The following is a 23,104-nucleotide window of genomic DNA, read 5'->3' on the forward strand; positions in this document are numbered from 1 at the left end:
CCAAAGTGGAGAAAGTTGCTGATCAGCTGTATCTGCTTTTTCTTCTTCCTCCTCCTCTATAATCATTTGCTTACAGTTATAAAACAGGAATCAAGAGAACAATTTGTTCTTTTCCGTGAACTGTGTCACCTTAATATTCTGTGAACGACCAAGCTGACAATTACAAATCAGTTCAGGTGTCATGGACATGGAAACTGACGTTAGCGAGTTCGCTAGCTCGGAGAGCTTTTCCACCCTCCTCAATAACTCTGTTGAATGAAATGACGTCGAATCCTGAGACACAGACAGCCAGAGGGGAAGTGGCATCCGAATACAGAGGGGGGAAAAGAAACTTGTGACCCATTGGCTAGTCACAAAGCTTCGAACCCATTTCACGCTGATAAATTAAACTGTTTTGAAAGGTGTACTAAATGCTTGTCTCTGTAATGTTTTGAGGACCGTCTTCTTTCTACACACAGTGATACACTTTTGGTTAGAAGCAGCAAATTTAGATTTTTTTGACGTGTAAGCTTCAGTTTAAATGACGTTATGATCGAGAAATAACTGCAAGACTTTGATAACAATCCCAAGAAGGTGTTGTTCCTTGTTCCCACACACACACACACACACACACACACACACACACACACAAAAGACCAACGCGCCCACAAGTGTTAAGCTACCAAAAAAGGATGTCACTTAGAAACAGCTTCCATCAGTTCCTGGGAAGTTGGTGTTATATTCGATCAGATTTACAAGCTCCTCATAGATGTTTCCTGTGTGAAGCTGTGTGTGTGTGTGTGTGTGTGTGTGTGTGTGTGTGTGTGTGAGGGAGTCCCCAGGATTTACCAAGCTCCTTATTAGGTTAACAAGATATACTGCAGATAGGAATGAAGGCAGAGCGAGAGAGAGGGAGAAGATAGGGAAACTCCCTGTGATGATAGAAAATAGTTTAAATGGCACAGAGGAGGCTCTGACGCACACACACACACACACACACACACACAGCAGCTAGACAAAAATGGAGACTGACTGCGGTTTATGGCTTCGGCCAACTGTTTTGCATAGTGCTGTCCAATAAAAATGACCATTAGCATAAACATTATTTTTACGGCCCTGCTCAGTATCAGACTGATACAGGAGCTATGAGCTGAGAAAACAAGCAAAATGGCTGTCACTGCAGTTCCTCACCGACCTTCTGGCTCTGTTGAGAAGGCTGTAAAAGTCTCTCGAAAATGAACAGTAAACAGGTAATTACACTAAAGTTTTTTTGTTGAATAAATGCGTTCACAGTCCAACTTTTAGTCCAACAGCTGACTCCTGGAAGCCTTGATTTACTTTTCCCTCCAGGCATCTGAGAGTTTGAACACAACCATATTTCTCATTCATACCCAGAATTCTTAAAAACCACAGGTTGAGGATTTATTTTCTCTCCCTCGGGCAGCCAACGGTTTTTCATTCATTAGGTTAGAGAATGAAAATAAACTCGCTGAGACTCTAAGCTTGCTTAGAAACATTATAAATAATAGTGAGCATTTTATTCACTTTTCTCTTGTTATGTAATTTATCTCGCTGTCACAACATATTAAAGTTGTGAAGAATGAGCAAAGGAAACTCTGACATCTCAGACATGAGAGATGAGAAAGAGCGGCTTGTGCAGGGCCGGGTGAAATGGATAGATTTCACTGGGCAGACTATTTTTCAGGCCCCCCGCCTGCATATTTTGATATGAAGTTAACACACAAAATCTGTTAAATAATACATTATGATTATTATTTAGCACTTTGATACAGTTAGGTATATATTTTAGCCTATCTATCTATATTTCAGTATTCATATGTAATCAGTTAGTAATGTTTTTAAAGGAAAAGTTTAGGCTAGCTTACATCATGTAGGTTTAAAAAAATGTAGTAGATCAGTAGTAGATTTTTTAAATATTTTAAAATGTACACTGAACATTATCTAATGAAGGCAGTCGATGTCTGTCCCTCCTCTGTCTGGGCCCCCGAATGGCAAGGAGGACCGAGACATGTGCCCAGATCCTGCCGAGAGCTTGTGAATGCACCACCCACATCTAGAAGTTTATAAAACCAAAGAGGAGTTTTTAACCACCTCTATTGAAAACTACAATAACATACAATACCATCTAAATCCCTCATAATAAGGAAATGACTGAAGTTCATATTTAAATACAGTTATGACACATACCTTGCTTGCCATGTCGTTGCCCCCCTCAGTTTTAATCATGAAACAGCTGCCAGACAAATACTGTTTGAGGAATGACAAGCTTCAGTGAACTGGATATGCTAAATGTTAAATCAAAGTCTTTATTACTCTCTAAGCAAGTCATACAGCGCGGCAAAATAAACAATTTCCTTTCATGTCTGAATCAGGTTTCATTGCCAAGTAGGTTTTTTAAGTTGGTGCATAAAAATAAGAAAAAAACATGTAAAAAAAACATGAATCATAAATAGAAAATAGAACATTTTACAATAAAGATGAAGAAAAAAGTTTTTTTTTTACAATAAAAAGAGCTTTAAAGTGTCCAGAATAAAGGGGATGTAATGTGCAAACGTTCACAGTATAGATAATAATCCATAACATGTGCATAAATATATATTATATAAATATATAATACATAAAAAAGCACAGAATGATAGTAAGAGGAACAGAGAGACACTCAGGGATACAATGTGAAACCTGTCATCCATGTGGGACCCAAAGCAGCCCTGCAGCAGGTGTGTGTGTGAGTGTGTGTGTAACCTTTTTTGTGTTTCCATTAGCCTCCATAAAGTCAGGATTATGTGTATTAGTGAGCAGACTGGAGCTTATTAGAGGAGGCCTGGCAGAGCGCTGTCGGGCCTATTGTTGTGGTTTCCCACTGCGGCCAACATCATTATCAGCTTTGTCTTATAAAACCACTGCATGTAAACAGCCGCACACCCACACGCACACACACACAAACACACACACACACACAGTTACTGTAGTGCTCTCTGTGTTAAGCTGTCACACATAAGCATAAACACACTCCAGCAAATAAAATCACTCTGTTTTCACCGTCAGATACACATTTATAGAGTACACACTCTGTTTTCTCTCTATATTAAACAGCGACTCTTAAAATCTCAGCTGACATGACACACAAACACACACACCAGCACATGTGCACAAACAAACAGGCACCCATGCTGACACTCGTTTATCCATCAACACGAGAACACCCCATGTACACACACAAACACACAAACACACACACACACAATTCCTTTGTTTAGTCTGCGACCAAAGTCCACCCACCAGCAATCTGTTCCACACAAACAAACCAGTTCACAGTCTGAAAAGCCAGTTTCAATCTCACACCGGACACACACACACACACACACACATCTCTCCCAGCAACCTCACATATAGACACCAGGTTTTATAGAAGTTACATCCAAACATGTGAACACGCGTGAAAACATGCGTGCTCTTGTGTTGCACGTGCTGAAATAAGTTACTTCAAATGTTAGGATTGTTATCACAGCTACACACACACACACACACACACACACACACACAAAGATAAACCAACAGGTTTGTTCCATCACTGTCATGTAAACTGGACCTGGTTGTCCACTATCCCCCCTCCCATCCATCCATCCACACACACACACACACACACACACACACACGCGCGCGCTCGCCAGCATTTTTTTCCTCAAATCTAAAATAAAGCGCTGGTTCCCAAACCCAAATTTTCCGATCCAAATACGTCGCTAAGGCAGGTTGCTGAGGAGAGGGGGGCTGACCGGCACTGCTGCTGCCTGTTGTGCTTTACAACTTCCTGTGTATTCATGTTTGTGTGTGCAAAGCAGAGGAAAGTGCTTTGTTAGCGTCGAATATGTGCCGTGAAACAGAGAGGCCCTTTGGGTAACGACACACTGGCAACTTTGTTTTCCCAGCTAGATACAAGATACAGTACGTGGAACTTGAAAGGGCGCGTTTTAATAGCAAATGGAAAAAATAACTCAACGACAGGATGTAGCTTTGAAGGTCCCCTATCACAGTGGCAGAGGCAGCCACACAGTTGACTCATATGGAAGTGATGAAAACATAAACACCAAAGATATTTATGTATTTCTGTGCTCCTGGCACGACTTGTCCCTACAGAAAAACACATACATTTCGTTCATTTTACATGTGAAACGGTATCACTGATGCTCTGTAGATGGGTACCAATGATGTTCTGGGTGGTTTTTCCTGTCCTGGGCCTGTATGCCAGTTTGGGTTTCTCAAGAAGGAGAGCCTTTTCTGTACTTTTATTCAGCTGTTGGGTGATGACCATGACAGGTTCTCTGTCATATTAATTCCCATGTACCTGTAACTGTTTACCAGCTCCACCTCGTAGACGAGGGTGTGTATCTTTGCCTCCTTCTTTCTTAAATCAACAATCAGCTCCTTGGTTTTGTTGACATTGAGCAGTAGATTGTTCTCTGTGCAGCACCGCAAAATTGTTAATTACACGGAAAATTTAAGATATCAGGTGAAAACATTGATTGCAAATTGGCTGTGTGTAACAGAGTCAAGCTTTAACCAGTCTCCCATTGCAAAACTGCCAAACATCGGCACGTACCTTCCCCTGTTCCCTCTTTGGAAATAAATAGTGCATTTCATGGTTATCATGATCATAAGTGTTAACATGGGATAATCTTTTGGAGCCAAATCATGCGATCTACTCCTTTTTTAAATGAGCTCCGACAGTTGCTGTTTTCAAGGCACCATGGCAAATATTCAAGGTCCAAATTGCAGGAGCACCGGAGCCAAAAACCTGCAAAATCATTTGTTTTGTGTGGAGACGGCGGTGGAAAATCATGAAAACAGAAACCCAAACATGAATAAACTTGATCAGCAAAAAGGAAAAGTGAATGTCACCAACATGAACAGACACAATGAAACTTTATTTTGGCACATTCAGATCGCCTACTGGCAACGCTGTGTGTTTATAGTTTATGGACCTATCCGCTACTTTAGCATGACTCAGTTAAGCTGTTTTTGAATCATCCATTCTCCGTTTGTTCCGTTATCTCTTATTCTCATGGCTAATTCTACAGAGGCTTTCTCGGTGAAGTGTTTTATAAACCCAGACAGAGGCCAAGTGCTAAAAGTGTTGCAGGAATCTTGTTTATGAAAGACAACAGCGGATGAAACGGAGGGTAAAGAAGCGACTGAGTGTGATGGAGGAGGGATCTGTCACAGCTGCTCAGAGGTTCGCTTGTTTCTGATGCTTTTTAGCAAAGTCAGACGGAGGACATCTCTGTGGGAACACAGATGTACTCTGTGGTCCCTGAAGTAATGTGTGCGTCTGGTTGTGTGTGTGTGCACTTCTGAATTCCTGCAGCTGAAATTCCTTGAGTATGTTCAGGTGTGGGTGTCAAAGCATACAAGTGTGATACATTTGCGAATGCTGCCATGCAAGTGTGATACCACCTCTCGTGTATGTGTATGTGTGTGTTAAGGTATTTGTTTGCGAGGACCAGTCTGACAGCAAAACCATGAGAGTGAGAGCATGTTTGGAAACTGAGGACATTTCATCTGGGCCTCTGTCAACAGGCTTTTTGAGAGTTAAAGATACAATGTGTAGGAACTCTGTTTTAAAATGTTTAAAGACGACTCGACCTTTGTTGTGTACTTACATTATCCCAAATGTTTCCAACAATGTTCAAACCCAGAAAAAATTTACTCAAGATAACGATATGTTTCATTTTGTCTCCCATCGCTCCTTCCGGGATGGGGAAATTGGCGAACAAGACTAAACATTACCACTTCAGATATATTTTCATCAGCGTTGGTGGTTGTTAAATGGTGTATTAATCACAAGCGAAGCCATCATTTTAGTTTATTTGCCCCAAACGGCAAGATTACCTCACAGTTGATCAGCCGTAGGCTAAGATGCCTCTTGCCACACTGGCAGACATGACGTGATGACTGAAGTCCGCGAGGGCTCAGTCAATAAGTCTGGAGGGTGGAGATTTGGATGCAGCCTGGGTGTTCATTCCTCCAGAGGGTCTGGCTCTGCATCCGGCTCGAGAGTCCCCTAGCGTCAGAAGTTACATGTTGTGTGTTTAAGGGTTGGTTTAAGGGTTAATGTGAGCAGTAAGGCTCAGTTTAAGGTCACAGTAAGAGACTGAGGACTGCACTACATCAGCAAGGGCCAAACCTGCATGCGTGTAAGAGTGTAAACTCCACATTCAGCGTGCCACCGTCGCATGTTTCTCTGCACAAGTCATACTCCATTATCCTTATTGAACCGTCGCATGGCATTCACACACACACTCACAGAAACATCTGTTCACACTGCTCTCACTACACCGTGTATGTGTTTTGTAGAGTAACATGTGATTGATGGGATACAGACGCACAAAGAGGCAATGCTTACTACAAACAATGTAAGCCACTGTGTAATATCAGAGTCTCTCTCACACACTTTATTATAAACACACACTCGTATATACACTGACAAATACAACTCAGTGTAGTTTTGTACAGTAGTTGACCTCTCTCTCTCTAAAACACACTGACTTGTCAGTACACACACACACACACACACACACACACACACACACACACACACACACACACACACATCATCGGTCTGGAAACAATCTTCTCCACCCCTGTTGGTTACCCAAACATTGCGTTGCTGTGGCAACGGGACAGTGTACTGCGCAGGCAGCGTGTTTGTCATGCGGAGGGAAGTGCACGTGTGTGTACATGTGTGCGTTCATCTATCTGATTGCGTGTGAAACAGGAGAGAGAAAAGTGATGCAGATAAAAAGATGATAACTCGCGTTTGATGTCAATATCTGCGCCGGTGCTCAGCCTGGATAAGCTTTGTGAGGATATGTGTGTCGGCATGCGCGTGTTTTTCCAGCGAGTTGGTCATCTGTGAGGTTTGCCAGCTTCAACAGAGGAGTAATTCCCAAAACTGTAGAGGGAAAATAGTCCACCAGTCTGTCTCTGCAAAGTGATTCATTGTCGACACATTTATGGAGAGTTAAATCACATTTTTTATTTCTCTTTCCGCGCAGTCATTTAAGTTTCCTCCGATTTCAGGTCAGAAAAACGATCGCTGGCAAAAATGTTTTAATGGAGACTTTGATGACATTATAACACAAAAACATTTGTTTTGTAGCTGATTTGATTGAAATGTTGAAATACATCCCATAATCATATTCCCATGGGAGTAGTGTGATTTGTGTAACTTTCGGAGGTCATCTGTTTTCTCAACGCTGTGCAAATCTGTCATGTTTGTAATTTGTAAAAAATCTTTAAAAAGTCATCTGAAAACATTGGTCTCATGAATCATCAATTCGACGTTGTGTTTTTGAACGAGCTTGGATTTGCTTGTCACCACTGAGGTTGCTGTGGACTGTTGATGACAGCTTTGATAGCTGTGTGGGTGCAGAACAGTAGAGGTGCATGTAGCTGCTCGGGAAGGACGCCCACTCAGAGAGGGAGCCGATCTAGAAGTTGGTACATCTGAGGGGAAACACAGACTTCGTTTACCTCGTAGAAAAATGAAACATAGACACAGTACAAACTGAATTCCCCATGTACTTCTACTCCACTGATAATAGACCTTGTATTAATTGAAGTAGTAGCAGCAGGAATTATATTCCCGGTGGGAATGTAAACACTGCTGCTCCCTGAGCCCCTCCATTCATGTTTTGGGAGGTTAAGTGCCTTGCTCAAGGGCTCCACCTTGAGGCAGGGGAGGGTTTTGCTCCATCACTTGTCCAGCTCTGAGTGTTAACTGGCTGTTGGTCCTGAGTTTCTCAAGGCCAGAAGGAGAAAACTGATCTCCATCTGCTATTTCTGGACAGTGATAAATGGGTTTTCCTCGACTGTAACGAGTTAACCCCCAACACTCGAGTGTGTGTGTTGATATTTGCATATGGTACTTTAATGGTTCACCCTCTGCTGTGTATTATGCAGCTGATAGATTAACCTGTGATGTTCCTGTGTGTAATTAGATGATTAGTAGGCTGCTTATGTCTTCTTTCATCAAAGGGGTTGCTGCTGATGCCAAGGCTGTCAGTGGGAGGAATTACAAGTATAGATTTATTCATGTACTGTACTTAAAGAAGTGTTTAACCGTTGGACAGACGGCCCTTGCATAAAAAAATGGCTGTTTTAGTAATCGAAAGATGCAGATATTTTTGAAAATTGGTGCAAGATGACCAGAGAAAACAGAAATAAAGGACTGTGGTAACAACTATAATGCACTCTTGGACTTTGGGTTCACTAACATGGGCTATTGCAGCCGAACGGTACACTAAAATATGTTTCTGAAAACATTTTACACAGAAACAGGCAGTGAAGTAACAGAATCTTGGTTTATAGTTTATCAGCACTACCTAGTTTTGACAGTTTGATTGGAGATTGGTGAGACGCCTCTCACTCGACTGTGTGTTTTGTCTCTTCTTTGGCAAATAAATTACCCTCGAAAGAGACGGTGGAGAAAATATGTAACCATAACTTTTGTTCGTTTACAGAGAGAATAATTACATTCAATTACTAGTGAAAAGGCAACTAGATGAACTCATAAACGAAAGATGCACAAAGCCAAACATCTTCACTGGATTATTCACGTGTGTATCATTAACGCAATATCAATATTTAATTTTCACCACTGCAGACTGTTTGTTTGCATGCGAGCGTGGATTCGAATTTGGTGCTGCTAACACGATGCCTGCTGACGATTCAAAACAGGTCACAGGCCTAGTGGCTTGTATAAGCTCCTGTGTGTGTGTGTGTGTGTGTGTGTGTGTGTGTGTGTGTGTGTGTGTGTGTGTGTGTGTGTGTGTGTGAACGTGTGTGTGTGAACGTGTGTGTTTATCTGTGTTTCCAGTCTGGAACAAAAGCCATATTCTCCAAAATCCACTGCAGGCAACAACAAAGACATCTGAGAGAATACTCATAATCTTGCCTATAGGGTGGAGAATGGACACACACACACACACACACACACACACACACATAACATCCACAGGCACTCACTCATACTGTATACACACACACACACACACACACTCTCTGTCCCGCTCCATAGCCCTGTGACCTCAGATATTACAGTAGCTTCACTGCCAAATATGACTGAGGCCAAGCGCCACAATAAATACACACAGTCACACACACTCTCCGTCCACTGGAGCGTTTGGTTGGTCAATAATAGGAGCTTCACTTGGCGGTTTAAGTGTTGGTGAAAACTCGGCTGCAGAGGAGTAAATCATCGGTTCGCTCATCGACAGAGTGATGTTACAGTTTGCAGGCTGGCTTATTGCTGTTAGATAAATCAGACATTGAAAGGTTGGAGTTCATCTGTATGGAAGTTGTTTAAAGATAAGCTATAATATCGCTTATTTGCTGTTTCAGTTGTGGCTTATCTGCATGTTGATTGTTTTCATTGAGCTGATTTCTGACCAGTTTCTCTTTGCATAAATCAAAACCCACAGTTGATTGGACTGGTATCTTTGCAGTGTCTTGTTGAGGGTGTTAGTCGAAGGTGTTGAAGGTGTTACTTGCAGCAGCAGCAGCAGCAGACTTTTCTTTCTGTTAAAACTATTCCCTCCTTCTTGATTGTTATTTTCCTGCTCTTGTTTTTCCTTTCATTGCATCTGGTCTTGGGTGATTTCTTATTCTACTAATGTCTCAGACTTGTCTTAATGCCGATTCAACTTCAAAGACTGTCAGTTCACTTTGAATTCAGCCAACGGTATGAAAAGAGTCATTTGATAAAGTGCTCATAATAATATAATTTTACTGCAGAGTTTTGATGAAAATTGAGGTCTTTGATTGGCTGAATTGAGGGTGAATTGTCCTGGTTTCCCACAAGCACCAAGAGAAAATCCTCTTTTGTTTAGACTTCAACAATTGTCGTTAAATTGGACTACATTATATTGTCAAATAGTCTTTGGAAGTGAAAAGAACTATGTTCAACAATACTATAATTGCAAACCTCCTGCAGGATCATAAAGGTTTCTTTATGCCTGTTCACATGCTAAAATGACTAATAGAAGTGATAAACTCTGCGGCCACTTCCCGGCTCCATTTAGTTTGTAGCAGTGACAAAGTTAAAGGAAAAAATCAGGCTGCAGAAGAAGATTGAATTGAGCCTTGATCAGGACGGCAGGCTGGCAGAGCGAGGAGCTTATCAAATCGATCTTGTCAGACCGATGTGCCCTGTTCCGATAACACCAAAGATTACCTGACATCAGATTTTATGGTAAGATGTGCTGGAAATGTGCAAGATGTTATCAGACAAAGGTAAAAAGCCATGAGAAACAACAAGATGATGTTGGAGGTTTTCAAAGTTAGGTGCTTGAGGGAAACCAAACGCTGCTCTTTTCTGTTTCCTCTTGAATTTCCAGTTTCCAGCCTGTCCTTTCCTGACTTTTTCTGCCTTCTTTTCTTTCTTTTTCCTCTTTTCCTTCCTCCTCCTCCTCCTCCTCCTCCTCTCCAGTAAAATCATCAAGGTGAGAGTAATCGACGACGAGGAGTATGAGAAGAACAAAACCTTCTACATAGAGATCGGGGAGCCTCGCCTGATTGAGAGCAACGACACCAAAGGTCAGGAAGGTGGTGAGCCTCGTGACCCCGTGACCCCAGAGTGTCCGCCACAGTGTCCGCAGAGGCTGCATGTTCTCGACACATGAAGGAGAATCTTTCTTCACCTCCTGATGTGTCTTTACTCTGACCGAGAACATGCAGCAGGATGTGGATCATCTCATCCCACCACATCCACCACTCCACCTCATATGTGTGTGTTGGGTTTTTTTTTATGTGTGTGTGCGCATACCTTACCATGGTGTTTGTTTACCATGCATGCATTCACCACCTCCCTCTATGTGTACGTGTGTGTACGTGTGTGTCCCATACAGGAAGAGCATAACCATTAGGATCTTAGACCGGGAGGAGTACAATAAGCAGTCCTCCTTCTACCTTCTGCTCGAAACCCCCGAATGGAGACGCAGCGGGAAGGAACGGACAGGTGTGACAGCCAATCAGCACTGAGAGTGATGCACCTCATGAGGTTTTAGAGAATCCTGAATCAACAGGCCAATCGCAGAATCAACAGACAGCACATTAACTCCTTCATGCATAAATGACAACCCTATGTATGAAAGGGGTTAATTCACACCATAGTCAAGTCATGAAAGATCTGCTAATGCAGTTGTTGTGTTGTTACCAGGAGAATAACACATAAGATAATATGTGCGTCCCAATTCCATAATTCATGCTAATTCTAAGCAGGTTTTGATTATGTAACATCACAAAAACCCTGATTTGGGGGTGTTTATGGTCACTATACCACCAGAAAAACGTTGCACAAAAGGAAATTTGCAGAAAAGGAAAAGCTTGTCACAGCAAGAATAAAAATTGTCACTGTCACTCAGTTAAGTTGATTTATTGCTATTCTAAATTTGAAGTCTGACAAGTACTGTATGATTTCCTGGAGAGCATTCAGGCTACCGATCACAATTGTCTTGCCCCTGCGAAAAAATGGGGGGGGGACTTGTAAAACATGTGGTGAGGCGAGCCCTGAAATTTAAATGGCTAAATCCTCACAAAAGAAAAGGTAACAACTGCTAGCTTGTTAGTGCTCGCACCGTTAGGGACCAGGTTAGGGTTGTTTTCAGCGTGTAACTTGCTAACTTGGAGGTTGTTGCTTTCCTTAGCTAAGGGGAGTTTTGAAATGATAGCATACAGATAGTGGAGGGGAGGAGAATGCAGCCAGATTTAAGAGCCCAATGGCTGGCTTATACCAACAATCTACATCTGTGACAAGTCAAGCTGTTTAAAAAAAAATAAAAAATGTGTTAATTTCTTGTAAACTAACTGTGAAAACACTAATAAGTATGTGGTTTGGAATTGGGACACACTTAAGAGCATCAGCTACAGAAACCAAAACTTGAACAGAAAGATCCAAGTAAAGACGACACTCAGCACTGTTTGATTGACAGGTGATCTTTGAGGAGCGCAGCATTGAATGCCACAAATACAAATAAAGACGAGACAATTACGATATTATAGGCTAGAGAACTTCACAGAGTAGCTGTGATATTCATCTTATTGGACTTTTGTGCAATTTGAATCATATTTATTTTATGCAAAGCCTAATATGATAGCCCAGACAAGAGCACTTTAAAGTTGGCAAAGAAAAGGGCACTTTACAGCTGGCAACGCTGCGAGAAATAAAATCAAAGCATCAGTCGCTCTTCTATCATATTACTAATGTGACAAAACGCAGAGCTGCTCCCTAATCGCTCATGTTTTAACAGGCCTGTTGATTTGGGATTCAGGTTGAACACACACCGGAGAGATTCTGCTGCTCTCTTCTGTACTTTCACCTTTTTGTTTCTGCTTTTCTTTCTCTGCTTCTCCTCAGAGGTCTGTACAGAAAGCTCAGTGGGAATCACACCTGTCCTCTCCTTTCTTCACCTTTCCTTTTTTCCTCTGCCCTGTTCTCTCGTTTCCATCCAGCCAAGAGCTTTTCATGCGTTGAGATCTGCTCTCTGCTGGGGTTTGAAAATGTCACAGCTTGCTTCAAAAATAATCTCATGGAGGTACAGAGAAAAGCCATATAGAGACAATACCCAGGATGGTGATTTCACTGTGGGTATGACTATGATGTGAACAGCTTCCCATCAAAGAATGGCCCTAAGTCAAAGCTTCATTTGTCCCTTGGCTCAAAAGGGGAAGTAATTAACACTCAGAGCACTGAAGAGTCACACGGTGTCGATGCAGAGTTTTGGGTAAATGGCATATCATGACATCATATTAAAAACTACTGCTATTACCCAGGGTTTAATGGGTATAATGGGTTTAAATCAGTATTATTAGCTCTTCCATTTGTCTGGAATGTTTTCTTTACTGACATAGACAGAATATGAAAGGCTCCACAGTACAAAGAGTCGAGATAGCATCAACAAAACTGAAGCAGAACAGCTCTGAGCTAAATAAACCATTTAAAAAGCCTTTATTTTGTCTGAAAAATACATTGTCACAAACCTGCAGCCCAGTCGCCAGAATAAATGTTGGGAATGTACATTTCTGCAAACCGAAGATATGTTAAACTACATTTCTTTAGGTTCATAGTTCAATTGTATCTTGTGACAATGCTGTGCTTGAGTTCTGGTGAGGTTTGGGCACAAAAACCACTTGGTCAGGGTTAGAAAAAGATCATCTTCTGGCTTAGAAATACCTGTTTCGATTGCCAGAAACATAGCTGGAGATATCCCAATGTCCCATCGAAAATATCCAGTTTTTGTCACCACGAACGGGGCTTGAAATTGTCCTGAGGTCTCCTTAGAAGTAATCAGTGGTGTCACGCCTACAAATGTTGAAACACAGTCTCAAACTGCGGTCACTGGCTTGGTAGCCTTCTCGACTGTAACTCCACCACCATTCCCCAACCGGAAACGAAAGTGCGATATGTTCACTGCCAACATTTTATCCTGCCAACTGCAGAGCTAACAACTAGTTTGTTCTCAGCTCACGAAACGTTGACGTAGTGGAGATTCATTGTTCTCACAGAACAGTTTAATTTAAATACAAAACATAACTTAAATCACAACATAAAAAGATTCAAAGCATAAAATGTACATCGTCTTCAGCGTCATCTGAATCGTATCACAAACAAAGCCTTTCCTCATCAGGGAGATCATTAAACCTACCAGTCTGTAGAGCCAACTGTTGTGTTACACTGTTATGTAAAACATCACTGTCAAATAAATTGTACAAATTGGTGCAATTAAGACAGTGAAGACAGTTTAAATCTGACAAGGTCTTCATCGCCCCCTTTCTTCACGGTGTATTATATATCTTCATGTAATACATTGTACATTAACGTCAGAAAGCAAAGATGCACATGCAGGGATGTGGTTGTCATCTTTAAGGCTGCTATAGAGTTTTCTCCGGAGTGTGTACGGTGTGTAGTCTGAGCGTGTGTGTGTGTGTCCTCATGCCACATCTGCGCATCTGTTTTCCACCGTTTTAATCCATTATCTCACCAGAGCACCTCGTCCTCCTCAATCTAATGTAATATAGAGTTGCACAAACACAGCCGATTTTTCCACTTGTTATTTATTGCTTTTCAAATACACACACAGACACACAACAACGATGCGGATGGCAGCTTGTGTTGAGAAAAGTCTTTGGCGTTTTAACTGAAGTGACCCACAAACCAAATGCATGTTCATGTTAATCTGGTGTTGGTAGGTTGAGTTTGAGGTGAACCAGCCCACCACCTGTGGTTTTCAGGTTGTTGTCTAAAGGGGCTTTTATGCCTTTAAACTCACTTTGCCTCTACTGTGTACGGTAATTAAAGGTAGCTCTATCTCTGCCTCTCTTTCTGACACACGCACACACACAGACACACACAAATGCAAGACAGGGCAGTGCTATCAGTGCGTTAATGGCAGTGTGTGTTTACCAGGCATCAGCAGTGTTTATAGTGATGAGGGGATCAAAGACAGGGGCTGGATATCACATTATCACAGTCAGGAGATCAAACACACCTCCGGGATACGTAGAGGCACACAACACACACACACGCACACACACACACACAGTTCATGGGCTGCAGCAGGTTTGTGTGTTTTATGAACCGATGTGCTGGCTCTCTCTATGCTAAATTAACCCTGCAGAGATCTTTATAGCCTTTGTCCAGTAACTGTGTAGTTGTGCATGTTCAGCACGTGTTTATCTGAATGTACACATACTTATCTTCATGTACGCTCTTATGTAGCCTATATTTGTTCCTGTTCTGTGTGTGCTTCAAGATATGGCTCTCTAGTCAAAGCGAAATGATCTTAAAATTTCAGTGGAAAACCTTTTATATGTTATTTAGCTTCGGCAATAATGTAACCAAAATACTGAAGCCAAATCATTCAGGAATTTAATGGAATCAACTTAACTTAAGACTTATATACAAGTTTTATTTATTTCAAATTCAACAAACTTAAACTTTTGAGTATTTGTTTTCAGACCACCTCACAACTCAGTTCTTCAAACTTGAAGTCTTTTGACTTGAAACGATGAGTCGGGTAAATGTACTGTGCATGAGTTCAATCAACTCGTTGAATTATGTTTCTAATGAAACATGGTCAGCATATTAGCAGATGTCCTAGTGTGCATTGTTTGAGGGTTGAAGCTTTTCTAAGACCTTTATTTTTCATAGTTTGGAAGAAAACGTGATGGAGACTTGCTATAATACGCTAATATATCTCATATTATCACCATCAGGAGCAACTCAAGCTGTTCTTTGTGTGAAATGATGAACTAAGAACAGAGAAAATGTGAAAGGAAATCAAATTTGTTTTTAATGTTCATTAGTCTGACTGAACAGTTGCTGGTTTAACTTAATATCTTAAGGTTATTAATGATGTTGCATTGACTTCAAAATTGGTTTCACAAAACAGAAAAAGTAAAAAAAGACTTTGGTCTAATTACCACCTAAGTGAAGTTAACATAAATATTTAAAGGAGCAGCCAAAAAGTATTTCCGGGGAACATTAGTGCCAATAAAGCTTATTTGAATTTGAATTTGTAAATATTCAAATTTAAATGTAGAAACATTGTTCAGAAAAGTGTAACTTTGCTTTTGGGGCCAAAACTGATAATGATAATACAGAATAATGAATTTGTTATAATTTGTTATTATTATTATAATTATTTTTTGATCCCAGCCCCTGATGCTCGAAGGGATTTGAGTATCAAACATGCTAAATTGTTTTGGCAAATATAGGAAAATATTACAAGAAGCATAAGCTCTTCATATTTATTATGAGGGCGATCCAGTGGGCAGTGATCTCACAAACTGTTTGTAATTACATTTTTACACAACACATATTTATCATCCTTTTTTTATTTTAATCTTGCCGTTTCCTCACAGTTGATAATTAAAAGTAAGAAAATACTGCTGAAGTGGTTGTATTAATCACCGAAACACTGCTCTGAGTCTGTGTTCCAACTGAGACTCCATGTTTTTCTATCCCCAGCTCTGTGTAAGTGTTTACAGAGGCTGTGCTTTCAGTAAATTAATTCCTCTCACACGGAGAGCACTGCAGAGAGGGTCTGGAACGTGGCATTGATTTTCTCAATACATTTTGGAACAAGCCCACATATTTCAAATGGGCTTTTAAACATCGTGCCCCAGAGACTGCAGCTGAAAACCCGACCAGAAGAGGAACGCTCGCTCACTAATGTTGATTAATGTGTGAATTCTGCCCTCAGATATCAATTCCAGAAAACAGCTTTAACATTCAGGGAGTGTGGTGAGAAAACACAGGCGGCTTTTATTATGGGGATACTGTGAGGTCCTGTTTCATCTTCTATCAAACCGGCACGTCGTGTTTTAGTGAAGTACCTCTGAGCCACAGATGAAAGCCTGATGTTATTTTCCATTTTTTTGTTTCATTTTCTTCGCTTCTTCTCGCTGGAAGCAGCGCAGGTTGACAGGATTAAAGTACCGACTAAACAAGCAGCGGATCTTACATTTACCATATTGATATGAGCAGTCGCAGTCAGACAGATGGGGAGGGAAACAATGTAGTTCAGTCACTCGTCTTGTCGCTGTTTGACTTCACTGAGAGCCGGAAAGGTGCCAATGAGTAACAAGGCTTTTACTTGCTATGTAGCGGCGCTAAATGAACAGTCGAGGGCTGCTTCTGTTTATGTGATATCATGCAGCGCTGAATGTCCATTTCCATTATGCAGAATGACTTTTACTGAGAAAACAGGGAGAAGGTTCAGTGCCTCAGAGCCTTTATGAAGTACTCTGATAACTATTAAAAAAGGAATATACCAAGTGTTTCACACACAGGGGCAGTTCAGTGTGCTTCACATCAGGGCTGCGTATAAAGGAGGGACAAGGGGAAATCTTTCTGGGGTCCAGGCAATAATTGAGGCCCACGGAGGCTATAAATAATAATGTTCACTATAAATTTCTTATGAAACAACAGGAATAAACCATTTTTAAATATGAATTAACTGTTTTTTGGCCGTCAAAATGCACCGCAGGCAGCTTGACACATGACTTAAGTAGCTAATGTTTGAGTGAACGTGAACTTGGTTTTGCCAGAACCTGAACATAAATCAGGATGCCAGAAAAGCTGAGGGCTTTAGACCCAAAGAGTCACCACTCTTTTCAGTCAGCTCAGAAAGCTAGAAAGCCAAACAAGCTGAAAAGACAACGATAGACAGGATGCTAACTTCACAGCCAACATTACAAGAGGTAGCGAGCATCGATGAATGAGCCAGATGTGGACAACAACAGTTCAAGGTATACAAGAGAGAAATAAAAGACAAGTAATATCCTAAAATCTTCTCTGACCAGAGAACCATATCAGTGAGTTTTCTTGGGGAGGTTCCTGGGAAAATTATTATGGGTGATACTTCGGGAGTTTGGCGAAGTTAGTGTAAATAAAGTATCATAATAACTGCCACAGCAACGGCACTTTCAAGGCCTTAGAAGTGTTAGCCTAATGGGCCAAGCAATGATAAGTGTTAATATTCACTCAGTAAAGTCGCTAACATAGATCTTCATTAATGAATGATACACTGTACCAATCGCTCTAAGAACCATTGAAAACGCCGGCTCTGGACGTTGCGCCCATAATTTCTGGAAGGTGTCACGGGTTTGAGATGAGCCATAAACCTGAGACGTCATTCTCCACCAGGAGTGAGAGATCTATTTGCAAGTTTTGCGAGCTCAGTCGTAGGCACATGGAAAAAGAAATGTTTTTAACCTTGCTTTAAATTTGCTACATTTGGGGGAACATCTAACATCTTCTGGCAGTTCGTTCCACTTGCACGCAGCATTACAGCTAAACGCTGCTTCACCACATTTATTTTGGACGTGAGCAGCACTTTAAAACCTATTCTTGAACTAAATGGAAGTCAGTGTAAAGACTTTTAGAGCAAGAGTAAAACTCAAGCATCAGCATTCTGAATGAGCTGCTGCTGTTTAATGGTGTTTTTAGAGTGACTAGTTCAGTTACCATTACTGTAGTTCATCGTACTGGAATTAAAAGCATTAAGCATTAAGTGTCTCTCAGTTATTCTGGGACACCAAACCCTTGATTCTTGTTTATTTTTGGCAGACCTAAGTCTATTAGATCTATTAGTCATCTTATGTATAACAGAGATACCAAAATCAGCTATAGTTTCTCTCAGCAGGGATTTGTTTTCGACCATCTTCACCAACATTACTTCTGCTGCAAACGGGGAAAGCAGTCCGAAGCATTTGCAACATTTTAAAGTAAATTTTTACAATTCTATCCCAAATTGTCCTCTCGGCATAGAGCTGCAACTTCTCATTTGTTCAGGGGAGAATGAGAAAACGTGTGATTTACTTTCCCATTAACCTATTTCAACCTCCTCTATTTCTGTCTTTTCAACACCTTTCAACAAACCCCCAGAGAGCAGGCGTGAACTTGTATCCAGCTTTTGTTTGTTTTGTGCAGATGGTGCTAGATATGTTTGCAGGTTGAGACAGAAAAACAGTCTAACAGTGTTGTTGAGGATTCAAAAGGGCAGATTTTCCTTCTGTAAAGCGAGAAGTAGCTCGACTCGACTCGACTCGACTCGACTCTCTCGATTACATCTCTCATGTTGGAGATTATTTTTTCTGGAGGAAAAAAGCTCTATTCACTGGAGGCTTTGGAAGTCTCCGGATGACCCTGTGATATTGCAGGTTTTTGATTTGCTCCAGAGGAGCCTCAGGACAGCGGGGTGGCAGAGGAGAGTTCACTGCAGCGCATGAACCTCCGTCAGTCATCAGGGTGGGAGACAGCGCAGCGCAAGGAAAGAACAGTGCTGAGAGGGAAACCAGCTGAAAACACACGCACCCTGCAGAGGGTGATGACCTCATGTCCTAACACACACACACACACACAGTATCAAACATGCATGGACACACACAATATACCCTGGTAGAGTCACATACATTCAAACATGTGACTACACAGATAAACACATGTGGCTATGTGTGAATATATGTGTGACAGCAATGTCCTCTACTCTCATCCTCCTGTTACTTGTGTGTGTTAAATTATGCAATAGTACATAAAATAATGAGTTACCCGGACTGTACATGTGCCAAACAACAGTAACTAATGTGGGACACGATAATCTGTTTATTATGCCAGTCAGTGTCTGCATGCGTGTGTTTGTGTTCACCAAGGTCTCCCTATATTTAGTTTAATTACCACAATATACATTACAGCCAACTCACTGAACCCTCTGTTGTTATGTTTACAGTAGTAAACAACATTAGTTATACATTTTAATGAGGTGTTGAAACAGCATCGTTAAGTCCGTCATTAATCATTACAAATCACCAAACAATGTAAATGAATATATTTGCATCTTTATTACAGTAATGTGCACACATAAGTAACGTTTACATTAGCAGTGACTGATGATCTGGAAATAAATGTAAACGTTTTGTTTAACCTCTTCAGCACCTCCATTTGAGCAGATATGAGCCTCTATGCCCGCCCTAGAGCCGACAACAGCCAGTGGGTGATCGTGTAGACAAGTGGCCCACTCTCTTCTTTCTCCTCTCTCCTGAGCCACTCACACCCCAGCCTCCAGATGATTGATGCATCATGTAGCCAATGTTATTTAAAATCCAGTAATATATAGTTTATATCAATTTTCCAAGCCTTCAGAATCATGCAAGTTTATGTAGTTTTATGCATTTTCCTTTCACCTAAGCACTTGTTTCTGACTATTTTACAAGCACAACGTTAGTGTAAATAAGGAAATGAAGATCTATAATGAGTTTTTGCCCCCGTTACTCTCGATCAGGGGTATTTTGAGGTCACAACATGGCATTTTATTGCCAGGCGCCTGAATATTTCCTTAGATAAACATGTGTTCAGTGTCCATTTTCTGTGATATTGTTATCTAATTTGAACTTGGGCCATTTAAGACTATATAATGTGGACCCTTCATGTTTCCCAGCTTATGATAATTTTACATACATTTCCAAGAATAAGAACAGGTTAATTCAGTTTAATTTCATTATTGTAAATATAGTGTAAATAAACAAGTAGATGATGGCACAGAAGATAATATTAATTAGACTGTAGGTTTATCAACTCAATCAGGGACTTCCTGTCGCTCTTCCTGCTCATCAACATCATCTTCCCTTCCTCTAACCTCGCTGATTGATGCATGATTTATGTTTTTAACGGTTGGATTTAATCATTTGAAGCAGCTTTAACCACTGAACAACTTCAAAAGTTAAAATAGACATCATCACCTTTAGTTAACTGCTGATCCATTTATGCAACATTATGATTCACTTACAGTCCTCTTACTGGACACATGGAGAAAATATATTCACTCTACTCAGTCTCTACCAACTCCGAAGGGAAATATCTGGCTCTTTAACTTCTAAATGCTCCACTGTGTTCACCTGTTGGTCTTGAACTGCTGCTTGGTGCTGGGCAGGTAGTGTAAAGTGGTTCTTTTACAGCTCTTTCACTGAAAAACAGCTGCCTGATGCTGCTGAAAATGGCGATATGAAGGCTGTTAGATGACATAAAGTGCTAAAACTCGCTGAAAAGCTCCATAAAGCTGAAGGGGAGCTTCAGATTGAGGTGATAATTTTCACCAGAGCCACCAAACATTGTTACTCTGTTTTTCTGATATATAACAGTGGTTATAGGCGGTGCAGTGAATCGTGTAGATGCCTTCAGCATTTTGCAACTTAGCAGATAATGTTTCCTCACGACACTGATGAATAAAAACATGTTTTGGGGTGCATTAACTTTCTCTCCAACCCGTTTGCTGTTGCAGTATATATACAAAATGTCTAGGAGACAAGGTCGCTTCCTTCTCCCATCCTCCCCCTCACCTCCATATCTCTCTCACTCATACTACTTCTTCTCGCTCTTATCCTTCCTCCTCGTTCATGTCAGTCCTTTTCCCTTTGTTTCTTGTTCCTCCTCCTCTTTCGTTCCCCCCATCGTCCTTCTCCCCTCCCTCCTCTCGTTCTTATTACATAACCCTTCCCTCATCCTCTGCTCACACCTGTTTGACCTCTCCTCTCCTCTCTTCTCCTCCCTCTTCTCTTCCTCTTCAAATTCACTATTTATCATCTTCCTCGCCTCCTTATGTCCTTCCTACTCGTTCCATCTTCTTTTCCTATTTCTTGTCCTGTCCTCTGCTGTGGACGGACATGTTTTCTCGTTCAGCTGCTATTCTGTCTCCTCCTATGGGACTCTCCAAAAGTGTGACAGTGTAACCGCTCTTCTACCTCCTCCTCCTCCTCCTCGTCCTCGTCCTCCTCCTCCTCGCCATGCCCCCTGCTGTACTATTTAATCCCGCAAGACAGCTTCTTCTCTGTCTCCCCCCTTGTCTTTTTCCTCCTTCCATCTGCTCATCTCCTCCTTGACACAGTGCAGAAGTTTCTCCCCTCTGCTCCTCTTATCTTCACATGGTGACACTTTCCCCTCCCCCTCTTACTCTTCCCTCGTCTTCCTCTGCCTCCTCTGACGGAGCCCGATCAAACATGACAGGGTGTAAAAATCCTCTCCTCTCCTCTTTCACCCTTTCCCTCCACCTATGGAGTCGCTCTCCCAGTCCCTCCATCCTCCCCCCTTCCTCTCCCTGTCTCCCTGTCGTCCTCCATCACTTTCGTGGACCTTGGGACTCAAAGCATGACAAGGTGTGAAAGCCTGCATGCACGCTGCACACACTGCCTCTTGTCAGCACATATTGACCCGTGTTTCATCCGGACAAATACACAGACACAGAAAGAAAACTCAATATTTCATTAAAAAATCATAATCGGATCATGTTGTAAAAATGAAAGGCATCAAAGTCAAAGTTACATCAGTCATGTCCAGACTACATGTCCAAAAATGGCACACTTCCAGCCTTTTTCAGGGTCTCTCTACTAAAAGGCATTTGTTGGGTTGTTCGCACGAAAAGAGCCACAAATAGTTGAGTAAAGATGGAAAAAAGAGGGTTCAAAGAGAAGTTCAAACACCGGCTGTTTTCTCACCTCTGCACAGCTTGGCAATCACTGCGTCCAGCGGGTGCACGTTGGGTTGTTTTGGAAAGTAAAAGAAATAGTCGGTGACAGCTCCCCAATTCTAATGTCAGACAGGTGTCGGGGCAGGGAGCTTTCAAAACCATTCAGCCATCCCATACGCGCTCTTGGGCTCTCTTCACCTGCCGGTGTTTGCAGCAGGTGTTTGTGAACACACTGTTTCAACTAACCATTGAACGAGTTACCGCAACATCCCCAGACTCCCTTAAAAATCACATGATTTTTAGAGTTGTTTATGTATGTATAATCCCAAATCGTCTCTATAGTATGTGACGAGTTGGGAATGAAACTCAAAAATCAACTTACAAATTTGAAGTTTAAATGAGGAGAAACTTAACAAACTTTGCAAAACATCTACAGGACATCAATGCTTCTGAATACACTGTTTAAACTCATTTCACCATTTACTCTAAATTTATATATTAGAACATTTTATTGATGGTAAACATGTCAAATTTTACACATACAGTAAACAGCAACCAATACAGCCAACTTCTTTGTCAGCTGTGAAGAAAGTCCCCAGAATCCCTTAAAAAAATGCTCGATTTAGGAGTTGTTGAGTTAGAAGAAACGTAATAAACGCTGTGAAATGCTATCGGCAACAAATTCTTAACCATTTGGGCCTTCTTACTAATTCGGCAAATGAAGATATGTCTTTGCTTTTGTATAAAACATCCAAGAGCCAATCACAAGTGGTCGCTTGAGGCGCATGTCAAGATGCATGTTTATGCCGGGTGTGAACCGACGCACTTAGAGCTGTAAACTGGTGATAACAATTCCCCGAATTCCCTCATTGACTCTTATCTAATTGTTGCAAGCAGCTGATTTCAGATCAGCATATCTGATATGACACATTTTATAATTACAGAGGGTGGCTGTCGCTCTGCCTCTTATTTATTTTGATGTCAAGACCCAATGACTCATCTTAGACATTTAACAAGTCTCCACCATGTAACTGTCCTCAGAGTGGAAGAACTGAAAGCCTCGTCAATGAATCACAGCTAAGCTATCA

At 41.3% G+C, this 23,104-nt stretch overlaps 1 protein-coding gene across 15 annotated transcripts in view; it reads left to right on the forward strand.

Moving 5' to 3' along the window:
• The window catches only part of slc8a1b (solute carrier family 8 member 1b), a 129,536-nt gene that overhangs the window by 80,018 nt on the left and 26,414 nt on the right, over positions 1-23,104 (forward strand). For 5 of the 15 annotated variants that reach the window (XM_073481948.1, XM_073481951.1, XM_073481954.1 and 2 more), the window contains exon 4: positions 10,487-10,593. In XM_073481948.1, the coding sequence (XP_073338049.1) occupies positions 10,487-10,593 (107 nt within the window). Of the gene's footprint in view, positions 1-10,486; positions 10,623-10,904; positions 11,015-12,708; positions 12,726-15,206; positions 15,219-16,578; positions 16,595-16,758; positions 16,778-18,021; positions 18,033-18,200; positions 18,210-23,104 lie in introns of all 15 variants that reach the window. The other 10 variants (XM_073481946.1, XM_073481957.1, XM_073481952.1 and 7 more) reach the window with 9 other exon arrangements.

This window comes from Pagrus major, chromosome 15 (assembly GCF_040436345.1).
Source record: "Pagrus major chromosome 15, Pma_NU_1.0".
Classification (NCBI taxonomy): Eukaryota; Metazoa; Chordata; class Actinopteri; order Spariformes; family Sparidae; genus Pagrus; species Pagrus major.